We start from the raw sequence: 22,157 nt of genomic DNA on the forward strand, positions 1-22,157 counted from the left end.
AATGTTTTGACGTACGGTGCAGAAAACTGGATAATAAAGAACGGAATCAGCATTAAGCTAGTTAATACAAGTAGAGTTGCACAAGTTTGACTTGAATGTTTGAACTTGACTTGAGTTTGACTTAATTTCAAGTCAAACTCAAGTCAATCCTTCTGACAAATATTTCAAGTCAAGTCAAACTGGTCAATCGTACAGGTTTGAAAATTCAAACTGTTTGTCAAACTAGTTTGAAAGAGTTTGAAAAATAATTTATTTAGTAGATATACTTTTTTGTCGAGATTGACATGTTAGTTGCCAATTAAGATAAGAAAATTAATAATACAATGAGTGCCACATAAAAGTAACTTAATACGGGAAGCGATTATAATCAAAATAGGGTCGTAAATTTAAATTTCTTGAAAATGATTCCTGAATGCTTAAACTGCTTGCTGACAAGTTTCGTTTTATCCATATAACTTTTTTATATCTGAGTGTTACTAGATTAAAACAAAGAATTCGTTAGATAGTTTTTTTATCATACAAAGTGTAATTTAATCTACTTTGGGAGCGTTCAGGTTCAAGTATTACGTAACGCAAGTTGGGGGGGGGGGTCATGTAAAACGTTACGGCGCGTTACACGGGGAGGGAGTAAGATGGTTCGAACAGCGCATTACGTAATAGTGATGTAACGAATTTCATTTTTTGAACATTCGCGAATACGAATGCGAATGCGAATATCTAATAACGACATTCGCGAATGCGGATGCGAATGCGAATGCTCAGTTTTTTTTAATTTGTTTTTATTTTTGAAATGTTTTCTAAATTTGTAATGAGAAGTTAATTGATATTTAGTGTCAATCAATCTGAATCTTAAGCTTTATTACATTATGCCAAATAATAAAACAACGTGAAGGCTGATAATCTGATTATACGAGGTTAAGTTACCTTTTTTTAATAAAAAAGATGAGAAAGAGAATAGATTTTGATTTTATTAATCTAACTTTATTTTCAAATTATTATTTCTCTGATATTCATATTCGCAAAACATTCGCACAAATTTTGCGAATGCGAATATGCAAAAAGATGCGGATATTCCCGAATGCGAATACGAATACGAATATTCGTTACATCACTATTACGTAACATTGTTTTTTTAATTTAAATAAAAAAAAAACTACCGAATCACAATCTTCCACCTTTTCAACTTTCGTTTATATTTTACATAGAACCCCTGGATTGTATTATATTGCCCCCTCACCTCCGCTCATGTTCCAATAGGACAAAATAGTATTCAAGTGAAAACATCTTAAAATTTGTATTTAGCAGTCAAGCACAGTAACATGTGTCTCAATGGACAGCTCAAAATAAAATGATTTGGAATTTTTATGACTTTCTTTTATTAAAAAAGGCATTTAAGGGCCAGTTAGAAAAAACATCTGGTTACCAATCTGCTAGTTCACTCGAAAATACAATACAAACGTATTGCTGTATATTTGTTGGTATTTCTTTAAAATTAAAAACTAACCATTGGGTTATTAGACCTGGATCCTGCGTACCAAAAAAAGTTGATTAATAGCAAGCCGAAAATTTGTTAATAGCTTAACGGTGCCTAGTCGGACAAACTTAGATGTACGGGAACACTGGAACGGTGGAAGTTTTAATTGTGGAACAAATTAATAATTTGGAACGTCAGATTACGAAAACGTCCCATGTATTTTGTCGGACATAACATCCAATTGATTTGTTACCCTTTCATTAAACTCTCATGCAAAAATCAGACTGCTATTACTAACCAACATGATTCCTGTCATTTGACATGTTCTTCATGTTCCACTCATTAAAATGCCCAGTTGGTGATAAACACCAGTCTGATTTTTGCATGAGAGTTTAATGAAATAGTAACAAATCAATTGGAAGTTCTATCCGACAAAATACATGGAGCGTTTACGTAGTCTGACGTTCCAAATTTTTAACCTGTTATTAAAACTTCCCCTGTTCCAGTGTTCCCATACATCAAAGTTTGTCTGACTAGACACCGTTAAGCTATTAACAAATTTTCAGCTTGCTATTAATCAACTTTTTTTTGGTACGCAGGATCCAGGTCTATATGGTTTTACCTACATTTATCTACAATTTAAATTTCTTTCGGAGACAGGCTACAAATGTTGGGTTTAAATTTTTAAAAAATTAATGTATAAATATGCATTAATAGTATGGTATAACTTATAACTAGACCCAAACCCAGACATCCAAAGTGAAAGTTATTCTCCAACACCAAATTGTTCTATATGGTCCACATAATGTTAAGAAAAAAGTCACACACACCATTTTGAGCGTCGGGTTTGGGGGAGAAGGGGAAGAAATCGGTAAATTCTGAGATTTTTACGTTTTTCGTCAATATTTCTAAAACTATGCGGTTTCTAAAGCATTCTACATAAAATTTAAAACAAAAAGGTCCTATACATATTTGTTATAAAATCAACGGTTCCACAGTTACGGAGGGTGAAAAGTGTTTTCGATACTTTTTATATTTTTTGGGAAATTTATAATATTATTACTGATGAAAGAAATTTTCTTTAACAGGATTGTGTTTTGTAAATAAAATTTGCTATTTCAGTGGCATGTTAGTGATAAACCCTCGAAGAAACGTCAACCTCACCACCCAAAATCATCATCAATTGCCCAAAAAATATAAAAAATATCGAAAACCTCCACTGTTCACTCTCCGTAACTCTGGAAGCGTTGATTATATAACAATTATATATATCGGACCTTTTTTGTTTTAAATTTTATGTAGAACAATTTTGTATAGAACATTGTTTACGCTAAAGTATAGTTTTAGAAATATTGACGAAAAACGTAAAAAAATACTAATTTACCGATTTCTCCCCAATCACCCCTCCAACCCGGACGCTCAAAATGGTGTAACTTTTTACTGCACAATATGTGGACCATATAGAACAATTTGGTGTTGGAGGCAGACTCTTTCTTTGGATATTTGGGTTAGGCCTTTTTTTGACCAGTTATACTATACTACCTCTGTAACTTTGGAACCGTTCATTTTAGAAGGATTATGCAATGGGTCTTTTTTATTTCAAATTGAATCTAGAAGATTTTTGTATAAAAGGTTGTTCATGCTAAATCGCATAGTTTTAAAAATATTGACGAAAAACGTAAAAAAATACGAATTTTCCGATTTCTCCCCCCTCTCCCCTTCAAACCCGACGCTCAAAATGGTGCGACTTTTTTCTGAACATTATGTGGACCATATAGAACAATTTGGTGTTGGATGATAACTTTCACTTTGGATGTCTGGTTTATGCCATTATTTGGATCAATTGTATCATACTATAAGACGCTATAAGCTTTCTTAATAATTATTATCCTAACTGGCGCGCTTATTGGGTTTTATTTGTCTGTCTGCGGTTTAAATATCATATCAGCCAATACATTTCTGTTTATTGAAATTTGTCAAAAAAATTTTTTTGGACCTTGTTGGGATTGGGGGTTTCCCCTACCCCTCCCCCACCCATGACTCCCCCCGTTGATCCGCCACTGAACAAATAAACACGTTGCGTAATATTCAAACTTTTCAAACTGTTTGAAGATGTTTGAATTCAAGTCAAACCTAAAGATATCGAAATCAAGTCAAGTCAAACTTTTTTATACAAAAAGTTTGATTTTCAAGTCAAGTCAAGTTTGTTGAGTAAAATCAAACTAGTTTGACTTGATGCATCTCTAAATACAAGAATAAAATAACGAAAAGAATCGTTTCAAATGAAGAAAATGATGAAATAAGACAACGAACAATGCTAGAAAAATGTATTATATATTACAGAAAAGATGTAATTGTTGCAGATACATAAGAAGAACCAGTGACAAAAGGTGGGTAAAGAAACTAACAAAATAGAGCCTCCTACATAAGTAAAACGTAGAGAGTTTGACGTAGAAGGCTGTGAAGAAGCTAGTAGATAGACGAAAATGTAATAAACGATGTATGGCAGGCGAAGAATGGAGAGTGAAAGTCATTGGTCCAACATTGAACTACTAATTTTTTACATGAAATAATCCGTTAATTTGAATATTAATAACATTATCTATTATGTACCTATTATTAATATTATTTATTGCCTAAAATTCTCATACGTTTGTATCGCTAGATTTATTGCCCATTTTAGATTGTCCGTTGCCAGATTTAAATAGCCTACTACATTGAAATAGCCTTGTGCTGAAGTTGTGAAAATCTACAATTATCATCATTTTCGTGTTCATCATATACTATAACTATTACATCTGTTTTAGGAGGGCGAAAGAAAAAAGGCTAAAGAAGGACGCTGGAAGAACGAGATGGAGTCAATACTTTAGATCTATGAAAGGCGGATCATCACCTAGACACGATAAATTATTAGACAAAGATGAAATGAAAGTGGATTTGGATAGTTTTAGTCATCATGGTAAGTATTAAGCTTGACTTAATATTATCACAAGAAGTGAAATACTGACGAATTTCTGGTTAAATTGTAAAAGTGTAGTATGCGCTGGCTAGGAAGAACCTGCGCGGATTTTCATTTTAGTACCGCTCTAGTGCAATCAGTGTTGACACTGATCATGTCACGACACTCTCAAGAATCTTCTTCTTTTAGTACCATCCCCGCGACGGCAATCATCGTAGCTATTCGGAATTAAGAGACGGCCACTCTGAAAGGATGCATCAGTCTCAGCACACAAGAAACAGACAATCAGAGAGGCAGAACCAATCATTTTACTAGCAGAAGTAGAGAAGGCTCTCAACTCATTAAGAAACAAGAAAAACCCAGGTGTGGCTGGCATACCAGCCGAGATTCTAAAAGCAATGGGCGAGAATGGCGTAGATATAATACTGGATATGAGTAACATGATATGGATCACAGGTGAATAAGCCTGATGACTGGTTCGAATAGACCTTTATTGCAATCCACAAAAAAGGATCCCTAACCGGATGCAACAGTTACAGAATCATTACTCTTAATTCTCATGCAAGCAAAATCCGACCCGAATACTAACCAATACCGAATGAGAACAAATGCCGAGGTCAAATATATGTAAGTATATCTAGTGCTAGCGACGTAGTTCAAGAGATTAAATCCCAACGTCTAAGATGGGCAGGTCATATCCATAGACTCCCTAATAACCGCCTTGCGAAGCTAATCTGAAAGCCCCGACAGGAAGAAGGCTCTTAGGACGTCCACGAATGGGATAATATGGTCTGATTTAAGAACAATGGGTCTACCCACTGACCCAACTATCATGGACGACCGTTCTAGATGGAAGCGAGTTGTGCAGTCAGCTAAGACCCACCCCGAGTTGTAGTGCTACGAGAAGAAAAAGAAGAAGCAAAATCCTGCTACAAGGAAACAGTGAAATTATGGGTGTACCTAACCACCTATTTAACCTAATGAGAAATGTGGGTCTAGGAAAGTTGGTCGAGAACACTTCGTCGATGGAAAATTAGTCGACAACATTTGGTCGACAAACAGTTGGTCGAATGCACAATTCATCTAATGTAAAATTCGTGGACGAACATTTGTTCGAATGGATTTTTCGTCGACAAACTTTTATTTATCTTTAGTATAAAGGGATTAATGGTGACAAACGACGGATTATTGGTTTTTATTTTGTTAACTGGAATACTGTTACTGGAATCAACATTTTAGACTACAGCAGAAAATTTAAACAAAATCTTGAAAAAAAAAAAAATAAAAATCAATAATCCTTCATTTGTCATCATTATTCCCTTTGGGTCTTTGTCGACGAAAAATCCGTTCGATCAAATGTTCGTCGACGAATTGTACCGGGTGTCCCAATAAGAATGGCGCTCGGCCATATCTCAGGAACCGTTTATAGTACAGCTTTGGGAAAAAAAATTTTATAACAAAAGTTGCCTCGAGAAAAGCCTGGAAATTATTTTCATAATTGTAAGTCCACCGCTAGAGGGCGTAATTGAATATCAAAAATTAAAAAATCAAAATTTTACAAAATTTGCCTAATGAAAGGGCACTGCAAATCCGATTATCGTATTCCTCATAAAATTCTGCGCATATTTTATTTCACAAGTTTAAGTCTACCTGTGCAAATAAGAGGTGGGGGTGAGTGGGAACCTTGTTATGAAAAAATGGCTGTAAGTCCGGTTCTGCTTAATCGATTTTTGCACACTTGGTGTTGTTGAAAACAGCTCTTTTTCGTCAATGTAATAGTTATAATTTGGAAACAGCCTATTACGTATTATGCCGGCTAGGAGGCGCTATTTATTTTCTTTTTAAAAATCTAGTTTTCTTTGGAAAATATTAAATACAAGTATGTATTTTTTCCCCTGTATTACAAAATTAGACCAAATTAGCAACATAATACCGAAAACCGCATGTCTATACCTTTTCTCTATCTCGAGATATCTTAAGAAACGTGTAAATTTTAAACATAACTGTTGCTGTCATATAAGTGGAAATATATAGAAGCAAGTAGTGTGCTATGGAAAAAAACAAAGAAACATTTTCCAGATGTCACCGTATATAATAAATCAAAACAATATATGAAAAACTCTACTACTGGGGTGACGTATTTGGGTATATTTCATTGCATATATTCTAGCCGCAACAGTTGCATTTCTTATGCATTCAAAGAATGTGGCTATCATGTCAAATGCTTCTTAGTTTGTAAGAATCATCTTGAATTTCACTCTGTATAAATTTTATATAAAATTTAATAGAAACAAAACCGCAACAAATCATCAATGAACAAATTTTTATGTTTTACTGATTTGACACATAATTTGACACATGATGACTTTTTGAAGTTAATACTTCTAATAGTTTTATTTTTTCCATAGCATACTACTTGTTTCCACTTTGACTTCCTAACTTAGTTTACCGGTGACAATAACAGTTAGGTACCTATTTATCTTAGTTTAGAATAGGATAATTGATATTAAAATATAATGAAATAAAAATTAAAAATTTGTGTAGAAAATCTGACGTTTTTACATTTTCTACGATTCATCGAGAGAAAAGCAAATGCGCGGAGGCAACAATTCATAAAAATTTACATATTAACGCAATTCTTTTGGTATTATTTTAAGTATTAAAATTAGTGTAATATTTAAATAAAAATAAAATTAAACTGTTTAAAATATATTTATTTCGTTAAAATCATAATAATAGAAGTATAACTTCTTATCCGCGTACAAAGTACATACACTATTTTTTTGTTATATTTGATAGTGTTATTTGTCTTATTGTTGTTTTGATTCATTACATACGGTGACATCTGGACAATGTTCCTTTGTTTTTTCCATAGCACACTACGTGCTTCTATATTTTTTCACTTATATGACAGCAACAGTTATGTTTAAAATTTACACGTTTCTTAAGATATCTCGAGATAAAAGAAAGGTATGACATACGGTTTTCGGTATTCTGTTGCTAATTTGGTTTAATTTTGTAATACAGGATTTTTGTAATTAAAATATACATACTTGTATTTAATATTTTCCAAAGAAAACTAGATTTCTAAAAAAAAATAAATACCGCCTTCTAGCCGGCATATTACGTAATAGGCTGTTTCCAACTTATAACTATTACATTGACGAAAAAGAGCTGTTTTCAACAAGACCAAGTTTGTAAAAATCGATTAAGCAAAACCGGACTTACAGCGATTTTTTCATAACAAGGTTCCCACTCACCCCCACCTCTTATTTGCACAGGTAAACTTAAACTTGTGAAATAAAATATGCACAGAATTGTATGAAGAATACGATGATTGGATTTCCAGTGCCCTTTCATTAGGCAAATTTTGTAAAATTGCGATTTTTTAATTTTTGATATTCAATTACGCCCTCTAGCGGTGGACTTACAATTGTGAAAATAATTTCCAGGCTTTTCTCGGGGCAACTTTTGTTATAAAAATTTTTTTCTCAAAGCTGTACTATAAACGGTTCCTGAGATATGGCCGAGAGCCATTCTTATTGGGACACCCGGTACATTAGATGAATTGCGCATTCGACCAACTGTTTGTCGACCAAATGTTGTCGACTAAGCTTCCGCCGACGAAGTAGTGTTCTCGACCAACTTTCCTACACCGGAAATATGTATGATAAAGACTCAGCCAATAAAACATATTTATACTAAAATCACAATAAAAATCCACTAGAAATAAACAGACCAAGACACGTTGAATGTTACGAGGAGCACTCCCAAATCATGATTTACAAAGGTTATACATAGTAAATATTGATTCGGGAGTGCTCCTTGTAACATTCAACGTATTTTGGTTTGTTTATTTCTAGTGCATCTTTATTGTGATTTTAGTATAGGTTGTAGGTTAATGTTTTTTAGATAGTTAACATTTTTATTAAATAATTACACTTTTATAAAAAAGAACTTTTTTATAATAAAACCTTTTTATTATTTATAGGAAAGAATATAAAATAATTTAACGATAAACGATTTATCGATAACATGCTTAAAATTCCAAAAATTACACTCTAATAAAAAAGTACTTTTTATAATATCAGGGTTTTGTTATTGTACAGCCGGTTCCTAAAAAAACTGATACGACTAGTAAGATTCTAAGTAAGACTCTAGTAAGATTTGATCATGTTGAGCAGTGTATTTGATTGATCTGACATTATATTGATTATGACAGACAAATAATAAAATAAACAAACAACAAACAACTGATTCATGAAAAAACTAATAAGTATTTTAGAAAAATTTAAACGCAGGATGAAAGATTACATTATTACCGAGGGCGGAAAGCCCCTTAGAATAAACAAGCAGTTTCTATTGAATGAAATATTTGAAATTAAATATCACACTTTTTTTATTTTCAGCCCTGTAACTTATTAAAATAAATATTATAGAAGTTTTCAGGGACTTTCAGCCCTCGGTAATAATGTAATCTTTCATTCTGAGTTTAAATTTTTCAAAAATATTTATTAGTTTTCTCAGGATTCGAAAAAAAATGAATACAATTAAACTGTTGAATTCCAGCTTCTCTAATTATTTGACATCAAAAGACATTAGAAACTATTTGTAGATGATTGAAATCTGTATTGAAAACAACTGTTAAAATTGGTCTACGTAATTAAACATATTCCAAAATTTTGTAAAAATGTAATAAATTTCAGTTTTCAGCGCAAATTTAGGCCACACACAATGCAATAATGTTCACATTTTTTAACTGTCAATATTTTTATTTTATCATCTATTGTTTAAAAACAATACAGTTGATAAGATACCCTCAGTTGCGGAGAAAGTATTAATAATAAAGATTAATAATAAAGTCTAATAACCGTGGAACAGAATAAGCTATCGGACAAATTTTAAGATTTGGCAGTGACATTGACAGTATGTAAATATTAAGTATTTATCCTTCAAAATACACTGCTCAATTTTCTACAAAATACGCGTCAAGAGTCGTATCAGTTTTTTTTGGAACCAGGTGTACATATAGGACACAACATGTTTGGAAAGAATAATTAACTTATAAAATATGAATTTTTACTAGGTGTATTAACTGTTATTTATAATTATGATTCCAAAAATTACACTAGTATAAAATAGTATTTTTTATAATACCACGGTTGTTTAAAATAGTATATTATAATTTTAAATATATACTTTTAATTATTTATTAAAACAATTAAAAAAAAAAACGCAACAGCCGGTTTCCAACTGGGGACCTCTCGATCTGCAGTCTAATGCCACTGAGGCACCATCAATTTGTAGATATCGATTTATTAACGTACTTTAAAATATCATTGAATTAGTCACATTTTTAAAATAGTTTGAAATTAAAGAAAAGTCGATTTATCCATACAGTGTGATTGGTCAGTGGAGTAAAGCTTTGTAGATCCGTTATAAGTAATAGATAGTAATAAAAGTTAATAACAAAAATTGTAACCAATTTTGATTACAGATTGATAATCAGTAATCGCAAATTGTAAGTTTTAGACAATTATTCAGTCATGGCTTACTTAAAATTTGGAAAGATTTAGACCCGTAATTATTAATAATTTTGCTCTAAAAAATGAAAATATCTCGAAAACTAATAAATTTACACATAGGGAATGTTATACAAAAATTATAGTATGGTAATGGTACTTTTCGATAATGATATAAAATACAGGGTGTTCTATTTAAAATTACTGAGAAACTAATGTACTTGGGTTTTGACTCACCCTGTATTCAATATAAAGAAAATTAGCAAAACAACGATTTACGAAAATTTTGACAATAAATAAAAAAATATGACGTCGGTAAACCATTGACCTTGTGCTTGCTTTTATTTATAAAGGTAGTTAAACTTGTTACGATTTTCACATAAAAATCTTTATAACTTTGTAAATACCCCGTATAACATATCAAACCTTTATATTTTTGTAATCGAAAAGTTACGAAGATTTCGAATATAAAATAAAATACAGGGTGTTCTATTTAAAAAAACATAAGTTTGATCTGCCACCGTGTTATCGAACACCCTGTAACATTCTTAACTAATTTTGTAATGTGAAGCTCAAAGTTCGCTAAAATTTTTGTTATTAAGTTTTATCGCTACACATTACTATAACGGATCTACGGAGCTTCACCCCACTAATTATTAATCACCCTGTATAATAGCAATACATACAATATTGCATTGTTAGCTAGTTCTAAGCTATCCTGAAAATTTCAGGTATCTAGGTAGTCTACAACTATTTTTAAAATCGATTACAAAATTTGCGGAGTCCGTGACACCAACCAACCCAAGTATATAAAAAGGTTTTAAAATTATAATTTTTATAGTTTTCTATGCAATAAACTATCACTTGTGGTAACTTACCACTTACCTGTGTCACCTAAAAAAATAAGTATACGTATTGTAACATTTTAATAGTTATCTTAAATTTAAGTCTATATTAAAATATCGGTCGTAGAAAAAATGATTTTAAATTCACTGTTAACAAAAAATCCTTTACTTATTTTCCAGATCTAAGTGACGATAGTTACGGAACTGTAGTAAATATGGGCATGGATCAAGATGGATCATCACCACACAGTGGAATCGGAAGACCGTCGTTTCTCCATGGTGCCACTTCTCCACCATATTTACCTGGGCATGCGTCACCGCACGGCCATGATCACTTCTCCTCATATCCCGATCAACTCTCAGTTTACGCTAGTTTAGGTAATTATAGATATTTGATGATAAATATCTTTGAAAAATTTGTTATGAAAATAAAATGTTTTCACCAAACGAAAAACACTATTAAATACAAAATTATATCGCTCCTTAAAAAGCTTCTTTGTGAATAAGATTACTCGAGAAAACTCGCGAAAATGACTTCATTGACAACCTTGAGATTGTTTTGCTTGTTTTGAATCTTATTCTTATTGATTGTCATAGGTAAAACTGCCACGACAGATAACTGATGACGAATCTTAAATGGGAATTTCATTTATGATGGGCACAAATCTGTTCTAGGTAGGGAACCAAATAGTCTTCCTAGTCAAAATTATGAATCACATTGAGTTCCCAAAGCCATAACAATTATTCGTATCCAGTTACACAGTCCTTTTCTTGTATTTAAATTTTTGAGCAGCATAATAATCATTCCACCCTTGCGCTGTAGATTATTATTATATGATGGCATTCCAGATGGCTTTGGACTATTTAATAACTCTGTAGACGATTTTTAATAAATATTTCTGGCTTGATTTTTGGATGAACTAATAGACCAGGGCGCATCTGTAAAAATATTAGTACATTTGGACGTTGAGAGGTGACTTAAATTTTTTTTGCAGAAATTGCTTAAAGATAATTCAAATAATAATATTTGAGTTATCCTCCCTCTCAAAAAGGTCCGGAACATTGTTTAAATAATCAAAATGTCAAAAAATAAAGAAAAATTCGATTTTTTTCTTCGTTTTTTGATTATAACTTTAAAAGTATTAATTTCCGAGAAAAATTGTACTGACATAAAAGTTGCGTAATTAAATTTCCTACAATATAGAATTGGTTCTAAATTTAAAAAATAGTCACCCTTGTTGCAAAATAGCAATAATTGCGAAAAAACCATACAAAAACAAGTATTCGAATTTTACGTTTTTCAACCATTTATGCTACACTTAGGACCTTCATATTTCACCCAGAAAAACTTTATCATACAGTAAAATAATACTGTAAATTTAAATAAGATCGGTTCAAAAGATTTTGCAAAATAAATTTTGCAATCCAGCTTTCGCAAAAAAAATTCATTTTTTCAAAATGTTACAGGACTGAAAATAAAGCAGATAGCAAGTTGAAATTTTTTTTGCTTATAGAAGTGTACTATATCTTTCATTTGCAATTTGCAAAACTAAAATCGATTAACCACCAAGGCGTTAGGAATTTTTTGAAATTATACTTCTTTACGGGCGTAATGACGGTGAAATTTTATACGGGAAAACCTAGCGACCGGGCGCATGCGCATTATAACTTTGTTCTGATTGGATGTTCAAATGACATGACAAAAATTATCCAATATGGCAGCTGTGGCACAGCTGTGGGACTGTGTTTGGTTATAATGTATGCTTGTTGCGTTTTAAAATTTGTAGGAAGAGAAACAACAAACAAAAAGTTAGTTAATGGTTATACTGCCTTTTTAAATAGTTTTCATATTATATTTTTGGACTTATTTACATAGAAGAGATGATTGTTGCATGCCAATGTGAAAGCTCATCAAACTGTGCCTAGTATGAGTGCCGCAGATCTCGCTTATTCAAAGCTAAAGAATCTTTCACTGGTAAGTGTTTTATAAATAGTTGATCAAATTTTGTTATGATATTTGAACATAGCCACTTTGCACGACGCAAGTGATTGCGAAATTTATTAGTCGTTATACGGGCTCCGATACCTTCCTTGAACCTACCAAAATACATAAGTAGTATGTAATACTTTTATTTACATAATTTGATTCTTCTTACTCTATGTTTTGTTGTATTTTTTCAATTCTAAATCATTTCAATTCAAAATCAAAATAATTTGATTTACATAAGTTAAAAATGTCAAAAGATTAATCTGTTTAGTTAGACGATCTTCGCACGTAATGACAAGCTGTCTCTATGGCGAAGTTTTAATGCGGGTGAAACCCAATATAACGCAAATACCAGCCGCGTGGTAAGTTGGTTCGAATCCCAATAGAAACTTTTATTTTTTTATTTTTTTTATACATTTTATGATTGTAAGTATATTTATTATATAATTTTATTTTCAGAAAATACGTATTTAGTTAAAAATTTTTCCGACAATTAATGTTCAGAAATCATTTGTGGCATTTTTAATGTGTTTGTGTGTGTTTTATTTTTTTATTATTTCAATTTTTGGCACTGTTTTAATAAAAATGTTTGAGAAGTAGTAAGTATAAATTAATTTAATATTTAAATAAAATATAAATAAAAAGTATATTAATTTCGTTTATAATCATATAATCATATAATCATATAATAGAAGTATAACTTCTTACGTGCGTACAAAGTACACACACATTCTTTTTTTAAATAAACATTAATTATTGGTGCTATGCGCAGGACAGCGGATAGTTTGCTCTGATTGGGCATTCCAATGACCTTTGATAATGATTGATACATTTTAATTTTTATTACATTTCCATATAAATAAATAAATTTGTTTATTGCAAAATAAAAACATATACTCTATCCTTTGAAATAACACTTTTTTAGCAAAAACTTTCTGTGTTCATATATTTTAACTTAGAGAATAAAAGTTTATTATTTTTAAACATATGCAATTGTTTAAATAATACTTCACAAACAATAATAAAATTAGTTTGATTTTTGTGGAATTAAAATATTAAAATACAACAAAATATAGAGTAAGAAAATAATGTATTAGATAAAGATTCGAAGAAATTTTGGTGGAAATCAACTTGTGTGAATCGAACACCGCTGTCCTGCGCGTAGCACCAAAAGTTAATGTTTATTTAAAAAATTTCCTGACGCCGATTTTAATTTTGCAAATTGCAAATGAAAGGTAAAGTACACTTCTATAAGCAAAAAAAATCAACTTGCTATCTGTTTTATTTTCAGTCCTACAACATTTAAAAAAAATGAATCTTTTTTGCGAAAGCTGGATTGCAAAATTTATTTTGCAAAATCTATTAAACCGATCTTAATTAAATTTACACAATTTACAGTGTTGTTTTACTATGTCATAAAGTTTTTCTGGGTAAAATATAAAGCTCCTAAGTGTAGCATAAATGGTTGAAAAACGTAAAATGCGAATACTTGTTTTTGTGTGGTTTTTTTCGCAATTATTGCTATTTTGCAACAAGGGTGACTATTTTTTAAATTTATAACTAATTCTATATTGTAGCAAATTTAATTACGCAACTTTTATGTCTGTACAACTTTTCTCAGAAATAAATAGTTTTAAAGTTATAATCAAAAAACCAATAAAAAAAATCGAATTTTTCCTTCATATTTTGACATTTTGATTATTTAAACAATGTTCCGGACCATTTTGAGTGGGAGGATAACTCAAATATTATTATTTGAGTTATTTTCAAACAATTTCTGCAAAAAAATTTGAGTCACCTCTCAACGTCCATCTCAAAACAGATGCGTCCTGGACTATAATCCTTTTGGTGTTCTCGATTATCCTCAAAAACTTACCGTTGTACGTACTTTTTATATTGTACTGTGTTGTCGTTAATATCGTTCTTGAAATCTTGTTTTTTATCACCTCTACTGGGGTACAGAGTTAGAATTGTCCATTTTGCATGATAGCAATAACATATTTGCAAATTTCTTACCCTCCAAGCGCCTTATAAGGTTATGGGTAACATCCTGCTGCAATATTCTTGGCCCATCATTTAACTACACTTGTAGCTCAAAGATGTTATCTCTTTGGTATTCAAACATTATCTTTAGGTATTGTTACCACATTTTTATTTTAAATTTTTGTCAAAAGTATGTTTCCGTCAGAATCAGTTAGATTTTCTTTTTGTCTTCGCCTTAGTCAACCTCCCTAGACTTCCTGACTCCACCTTGTCATTTTTGTAATAATATTTTTTTGTAATATTTCTTTTGTTACCTCTTAAACCCTTAACTCGTAAAATTAATTGAATGAACTAGTTGAATTCAGATAACCCAATAGCAAATAATATAAGGGATTGAAACCCGAAGGTCTAGATGGCCCTTTTATTGCAACTGCAACCAACCTACCATTCTGAAAAACGTTCATTCAAAAACTCTCCAACCTGAACATTAACTGATCCTCGTTAACTAAACAGGTTATCATCGTTTTCTAAAATTGACATGATCATAGATTCAATGTTTTTTTCTTCATTTTTGCAGGTAAGTGAGTCCACTCACCCATCAATGAAAAGTAATGCCACAATATGGTCTTCCAAATTTCCGGATAAATTTTTTTAAACCATTGTATTATTTCCTAATAGTTTCGACAGTTTTTCCGAGATTTTATCAAAACTATAATGATTATTTGAGAAATCCTTAAACCATTTATAATAATAGCCACCTAAAAGTAATTTTTTGGTTTTCACTTATATTCGGTATAAAGCTGAATTTTTATACATGGTATTAAAGAGATTCTTCGGTTTTCATTACCAGTTTTCATTGCAAATTTACCAGTCTCTATTCACCGGAAATTCAAGATGCGGAAATCATATACCTTTTCAAGATCAATGAATACCTACCATATGAGCGTTTGTTTTTTAATTGTTGTATTTTTCCATTATAATAAAAATTGTATCTATTGTTGAGCGCCTTGCATAAAACCAAACTAATTAGGGATATTTCGGTTTCTTCGCGTATCCGTCTATCAATTACTCTTTCCCATATTTGCGTGGTGTAACTAAGTAGTATTATGGACTTGTAGTTTCTGCATTGTTGTATATATCCCTTATTTTGGTAAAAACAAAAATTGTTTAATATTTTATGAATACATTGTTAAATATGATACTTAATGTCATTATTTTTATATAATGTACAGGGCCGGACTGGCTCATGAAAAAGGCGCCAACCCAAATTCTAAAAAAGGCGCCAACCTAATATCTAAACAAAGGCGCCAGACCCCCTCCTAAATTTTACATCAAACTTTTTATGCAAAGTAAATCAATATTACTCGTGAATTTTTTTAAGTTTAATTTTAATTTAACTCCATGAAGTAATTTACTATTTTTATTGGGAATAGTAAATTATATTAAGATGCCACAAAAATATACCTTCAGTTTCCCAGTATCCCTTTTAGTCCGGAGACATTGAAGTGAGTCATCAGTGGTGGTGCAGCTGGAACAAACTATGAATGAATGAGATGATATGGAGCATAATCAACTACATCAACATCAGTAGTGAAGGGAACAAAAGGCAAGTACTTAGCAAAGAGGAAAAGAAGAAGGAGGAAACTATAATTTTCGGAAGAAGAGGGTCTTCGGTTAGAAGCTATCCGGTCAGGGGTAGGGACCTAACCAAGACGGATCTTCCAGGGGAGGCAACCTTGCAAAGGAGCTCCTCACTTGGGGAAAAAAGATCTAGAGAGAAGGAGTGGAGAAACGAGAGTTACAAATAATTTAGTGAGACTAATGTCTGACCATACAAACGCGAAGGTCGAGATCAAGAATGATGTATAAACCTTAAGAGTGTCACCGAAGACATGGAGAGCACTTTCAGACAAGTCACTCTCGGCAGCATTGAGAAACGAGATAGAAAGTGGAGAAAACCGGCGAGGAAGGAAGGACTAAGGAGACGGCAAGCGTGTCCACACCGATGGACTTCGGAAGTTCTTTCCCAAACAACTTAGTGAAAGAGAGATAGAAATGATCGCAACGGTCCCGAACTCAGGTGAAAGAGGCTTTGAAAAAATAAACGACATTATAAAGTCGAATGGGAAGAAAATATCTATATGCGGTCGCCAAACCCGGAAGAGGGAATAAATCTGCAGTAGTGGTCATGGAACAAGGACTTTCCGGTGAGGGGAAAAGGTATCACGACCTGATAAGGGAAAAACCGGTAGTATGTGCAGGAGGTACATACAGCCCAGGAGAGGTGAAGTACCTTTAACTTAATACTATGACCACAATTACAAGAAAGGGCCAGGAGGAGGACAGGGGAAATCGTCAGACTATTTTCATGGTTCTCACTGGTTTCAACATCTCACTGGTTTCAACGTCACTTCTAAACAGGGTCATAAGCTAGACTGTTTTGGAAGAAAAATCGCTCAGCTTACATAAATATGTGTTTTGAAATAACGAGCAAAAGGAAGAAACAGGAAGATAGAGATATCGATCTAAAGAGACTTTTAAAAGAGGAGGTTTTTATGGATGCTTTTGGCTTGATTGGTCCGAGATGCAAGGATGTAAGTAAGTTCATCGAGGGTCTACGTGCGACATCACAGTTCGCTTATGTGAAGTCAAATGGGAGGTATAAAAGGAAACAACCTTACTGGTGGAATGAGTGGCATGAATATCTAAGTACAAATTGTATTAGAGTAAGAAGGGTACAACAAAATTCAACTCGTATCAGGTATCAGATTAGCTTTAAAGGTAGCAGATTAGATAAAGAATGCCTGATATGAGTTGACCGAGTTGAATTTTGTTGTACCCACTGGCCTTATTATGTAGCACTTTAGGGCGCAACAATCTTATATTTATAATGTAGAAGTAAAAATTGTCTTCGAGGGCGCCGCTCGTTGCATCCAAGCTATTTATTAAAATAGAATCAGCGGGGATTGATACCTACGAAAGGTGCCTGAACCGCAAAAATGGTCTTCGAAGGCGGCGCGCATCGCATCTAAGCTATTTGATTATCTGTTACCTGATACATGTTGACAAGTTGTATTTTGTTCATTGTCTGGCTTCATTATTTAGGATTCTGGGGCGCAAAATTCCAGTATGTATACCGTAGTTATGGAGCTCAGAAAAATACACCTGTATAATTTAGGCCAATTGTGGAATGTAACATGTAACACTCTCTATATCAGATATCAGATAATCAAATAGCTTAGATGCGAGGCGCAGTGCCCTCGAAGACCATTTTTACAATTTGGGCGCTTTTCGTAGGTATAAATATCCGCTATTTCTATTATATTAGGAACAGTGGAGATTGATACCTATATGTCTTCGAGGGTGCCGCGTCTACGCTTTTTATTATAATGGAAACAGCGGAAATTGATATCTACGAAAGGCGCCCGAATCGTAAAAATTGTCTTCGAGGGCGCCGCTCGTTGCATCCAAGCTATTTATTATAAAAAAACAGCGGATATTGATACCTAAGAAAGGTAACCGAATCGTAAAAATCGTCTTCGAGGGCGCCGCGTCTAAGCTATTTATTATAATACACACAGCGGAAATTACCTACGAAAGGCGCCCGAATCGTAAAAATTGTCTTCGATGGCGCCGCTAGTTGCATCCAAGCTATTATATAAAAAAAACAGCTGATATTGATACATGTGAAAGGCGCCCGAATCGTAAAAATGGTCTTCGAGGGCGCCGTCCGTCGTAGCTAAGCTATTTGATTATGTGATGCCTGATACAAGTTGTCTTTTCTTGTACCGACTGGCTTCATTATGTAGGATTCTGATTACTGAGGCATGTAAAAACATTTTTTAGGGGAATGGTAGCTGCATCATCTTTGTGTAAAGGTTCAAAAAAAAATTTTCCAGTTTAATTTTTTTTATGGATAGAGAGGTACTAACGAAGGCAAAAGGCGCACCGGCCCGAGGGCCGGTGGGCCGGCGGGCCAGTCCGGGCCTGATAATGTAAATAAATTTTTAACTGAAACTAATTTGTTAAAACGCGCTCTTCACTCTAGCGCTTATAAACTAAATCTAAAAAATAATTAAACAATAAGATATACCTAATTTATTCAATTACATATTTAATTTTTTAGGTCAAGGTGCTCATTCTGGCATGCCATTAGCTCACAACATTCCTGCGGGTGCCGACACGGACATCAGCAACGACAGCAGTCCTCGGGGGTACCCAGATTTCCCACCTAGTCCTGATTCTTGGTTAGGGGAACCGTCCAGCGCACACTACTGACCCCCCTTCGTCATTTCCAAATCTAACCTCAAACCAAAGAGTTGTTTATCAGTGCTACAAACGATCCTTAACAAAATTCAAATTTTTATATCAAACTTTATAAGCCCTATGGTTTTTGTCATTTAGAACGGCTTAACTTCCCTCTGGTTTTACAACTTGACAAATGTAATCCCAAATGTTTAGTTTGTCGTAAAATTTTAACATTAGTTATTATTTTAACCCTGTTTTTAAATCAGGAGGAGTAAACTCAAAAGACAGTTTCTCACTCAATAATGTCTCTAGAAAAATCACCAAATACATTTTCTTTTTTGGTTGATCATGTCGGCCTTAGGCGGCAATCTATATATTCTATTATACTAATACATCGCTAAATAGTTTTAAATACTGTTCTTATATAAAACCAGACTAAAAATCTATAAATTAAAGGAAGAACGCAGAAAACACAAAAATCACCGATATAACGTAATTAACCTATGAAATGCCAACAGTGTCAAAATTTCATAAATGTCAATGGTGTCAAAATTTCACAAATGTCAATAGTGTCAAAATTTCATTACAGTGGAGTAAACTAGCCTGCGGTTGCCTTTTGAATTACTCCTCCTAGTTTAAAAACAGGGATTAATATTTTACGTATAAAGAAATAGTTTAGATTTTGTTTTTTGTGAAACAATTTTTTTTACCGAGATGAAAATTTTGCCAAATTTTAATTGCACTGGGACAAGGAATGCAGGAAAAGGAGATATTCTATTTTTAAAATCAGTTCTAGTTTACATACAGAATACGTAATACATGTGTGTGCCCAGTTATATTTTTTTACTCAGTTCTAAATATTACCAGGTTTACCAGACTGTCAAAATTACATGTAAAGATTAGAGGGAAGTTAAATTACAAGCAAAAATACTTTTGGTTGTCAATGTATCACTGCATAAATGAACAATCGGTCAATTTCAAAAAATATTGTACAAAGTTTTGAATAAAAAAAGATGTTGAAATTGGCAGTGACCAAAAAATGTCAAAGTTCTATGCAGAGTATTATAACAGTTAAATAATTTACTACCTACATATTTTTGTTTTGTCAAACACTAAAAGTACGGGATTGATTTAAAATATAACAAAATAATTTTTACAAAATAACCAATATAAATCAGTTTAAATAACATTCTTGATAGACCAGGGCGCATCTGTAAAAATATTAGTACATTTGGACGTTGAAAGGTGACTCAAATTTGTTTGCAGAAATTGCTTGAAAATAACTCAAATAATAATATTTGAGTTATCCTCCCTCTCAAAAAGGTCCGGAACATTGTTTAAATAATCAAAATGTCAAAAAATGAAGGAAAAACTCGATTTTTTTTCTTCGTTTGTTGATTATAACTTTAAAAGTATGTATTCATTTCTGAGAAAAGTGGTACTGGCATAAAAGTCGTGTAATTAAATTTCCTACAACATAGAATTGGTTAAAAATTTTAAAAATAGTCACCCTTGTTGCAAAATAGCAATAATTGCGAAAAAACCATACAAAAACAAGTATTCGCATTTTACGTTTTTCAACCATTTATACTACACTTAGGACCTTCATATTTCTCTCAAAAAAACTCTATGATGCAGTAAAATAATAATGTTAATTTCATTACGATCGGTTTAATAGATTCTGCAAAATAAATCTTGCAATCCAGCTTTCGCAAAAAGAATTCATTTTTTCAAAATGTTACAGGACTGAAAATAAAAGCAGATAGCAAGTTGAATTTTTTTTGCTTATAGAAGTGTACTGTACCTTTTATTTGCAATTTGCAAAATTAAAATCGATTAACTACCACGGCGTCAGGAATTTTTTAAATAAACATTAATTATTGGTGCTACGCGCAGGACAGCGGATAGTTTGCTCTGATTGGGCTTTCCAATGACCTTTGATAATGATTGATACATTTTAATTTTTATTACATTTCGATATAAATAAATATATTTGTTTATTGCAAAATAAAAACACATACCCTATCCTTTGAAATAACACTTTTTTTAGCAAAAACTTTCTTTGTTCATATATTTTAACTTAGAGAATAAAAGTTTATTATTTTTAAACATATGCAATTGTTTAAACAATATTTCACAAACAATAATAAAATTAGTTTGATTTTTGTGGAATTAAAATATTAAAATACAACAAAATATAGAGTAAGAAAATAATATATTAGATAAAGATTGGAAGAAATTTTGGTGGAAATCAACTTGTGTGAATCGAACACCGTTGTCCTGCGCGTAGCACCAAAAATTAATGTTTATTTAAAAAATTTCCTGACGCCGTGGTAATTAATCGATTTTAATTTTGCAAATTGCAAATGAAAGGTACAGTACACTTCTATAAGCTAAAAAAAATCAACTTGCTATCTGCTTTATTTTCAATCCTGCAACATTAAAAAAAAATGAATTTTTTTTGCGAAAGCTGGATTGCAAAATTTATTTTGCAAAATCTATTAAACCGATCTTAATGAAATTTACAGTGTTGTTTTAATATATCATAAAGTTTTTCTGGGTAAAATATGAAGGTCGTAAGTGTAGCATAAATGGTTGAAAAACGTAAAATGCGATTACTTGTTTTTGTATGGTTTTTTTTGCAATTACTACTATTTTGCAAAAAGGGTGACTATTTTTTAAATGTTTAACCAATTATATATCGTAGGAAATTTAATTACACAACTTTTATGTCAGTACAACTTTTCTCAGAAATAAATAGTTTTAAAGTTATAATCAAAAAACCAATAAAAAAGTCATTATTTTAGATAATATTTTAAATGAATTTTTCCTTCATATTTTGAATTTTGATTATTTAAACAATGTTCCGGACCATTTTGAGTGGGAGGAGGATTGATAACTCAAATATTATTATTTGAGTTATTTTCAAGCAATTTCTGCAAAAAATTTTGAGTCACCTCTTAACGTCCATCTCAAAACAGATGCGCCCTGGACTATGAGCTTTTCTTGCGAATGATACAGAACAGAATAGATATATTTTACATAGAAAATCTGACGAGGTCAGCGATCAAAAACAATTTGGCTTCAGGAAAACCATGGGGAGACGAGAAGCAATATTCTGTTTTCAAATACCGGCACA

At 32.1% G+C, this 22,157-nt stretch overlaps 1 protein-coding gene across 2 annotated transcripts in view; it reads left to right on the forward strand.

Moving 5' to 3' along the window:
* LOC114324477 (LIM/homeobox protein Lhx3) overlaps window positions 1–21,347 on the forward strand; it is a 279,019-nt gene extending 257,672 nt beyond the window's left edge. For both annotated transcript variants that reach the window (XM_050644906.1, XM_050644959.1), the window contains 3 exons: window positions 4,282–4,433; window positions 10,981–11,178; window positions 18,897–21,347. In XM_050644906.1, the coding sequence (XP_050500863.1) occupies window positions 4,282–4,433; window positions 10,981–11,178; window positions 18,897–19,048 (502 nt within the window). In that variant the 3' untranslated portion in view covers window positions 19,049–21,347. The remainder of the gene's footprint in view (window positions 1–4,281; window positions 4,434–10,980; window positions 11,179–18,896) is intronic.
* The last annotated feature ends 810 nt before the right edge of the window (window positions 21,348–22,157 follow it).

Source organism: Diabrotica virgifera, chromosome 1 (assembly GCF_917563875.1).
Source record: "Diabrotica virgifera virgifera chromosome 1, PGI_DIABVI_V3a".
Classification (NCBI taxonomy): Eukaryota; Metazoa; Arthropoda; class Insecta; order Coleoptera; family Chrysomelidae; genus Diabrotica; species Diabrotica virgifera.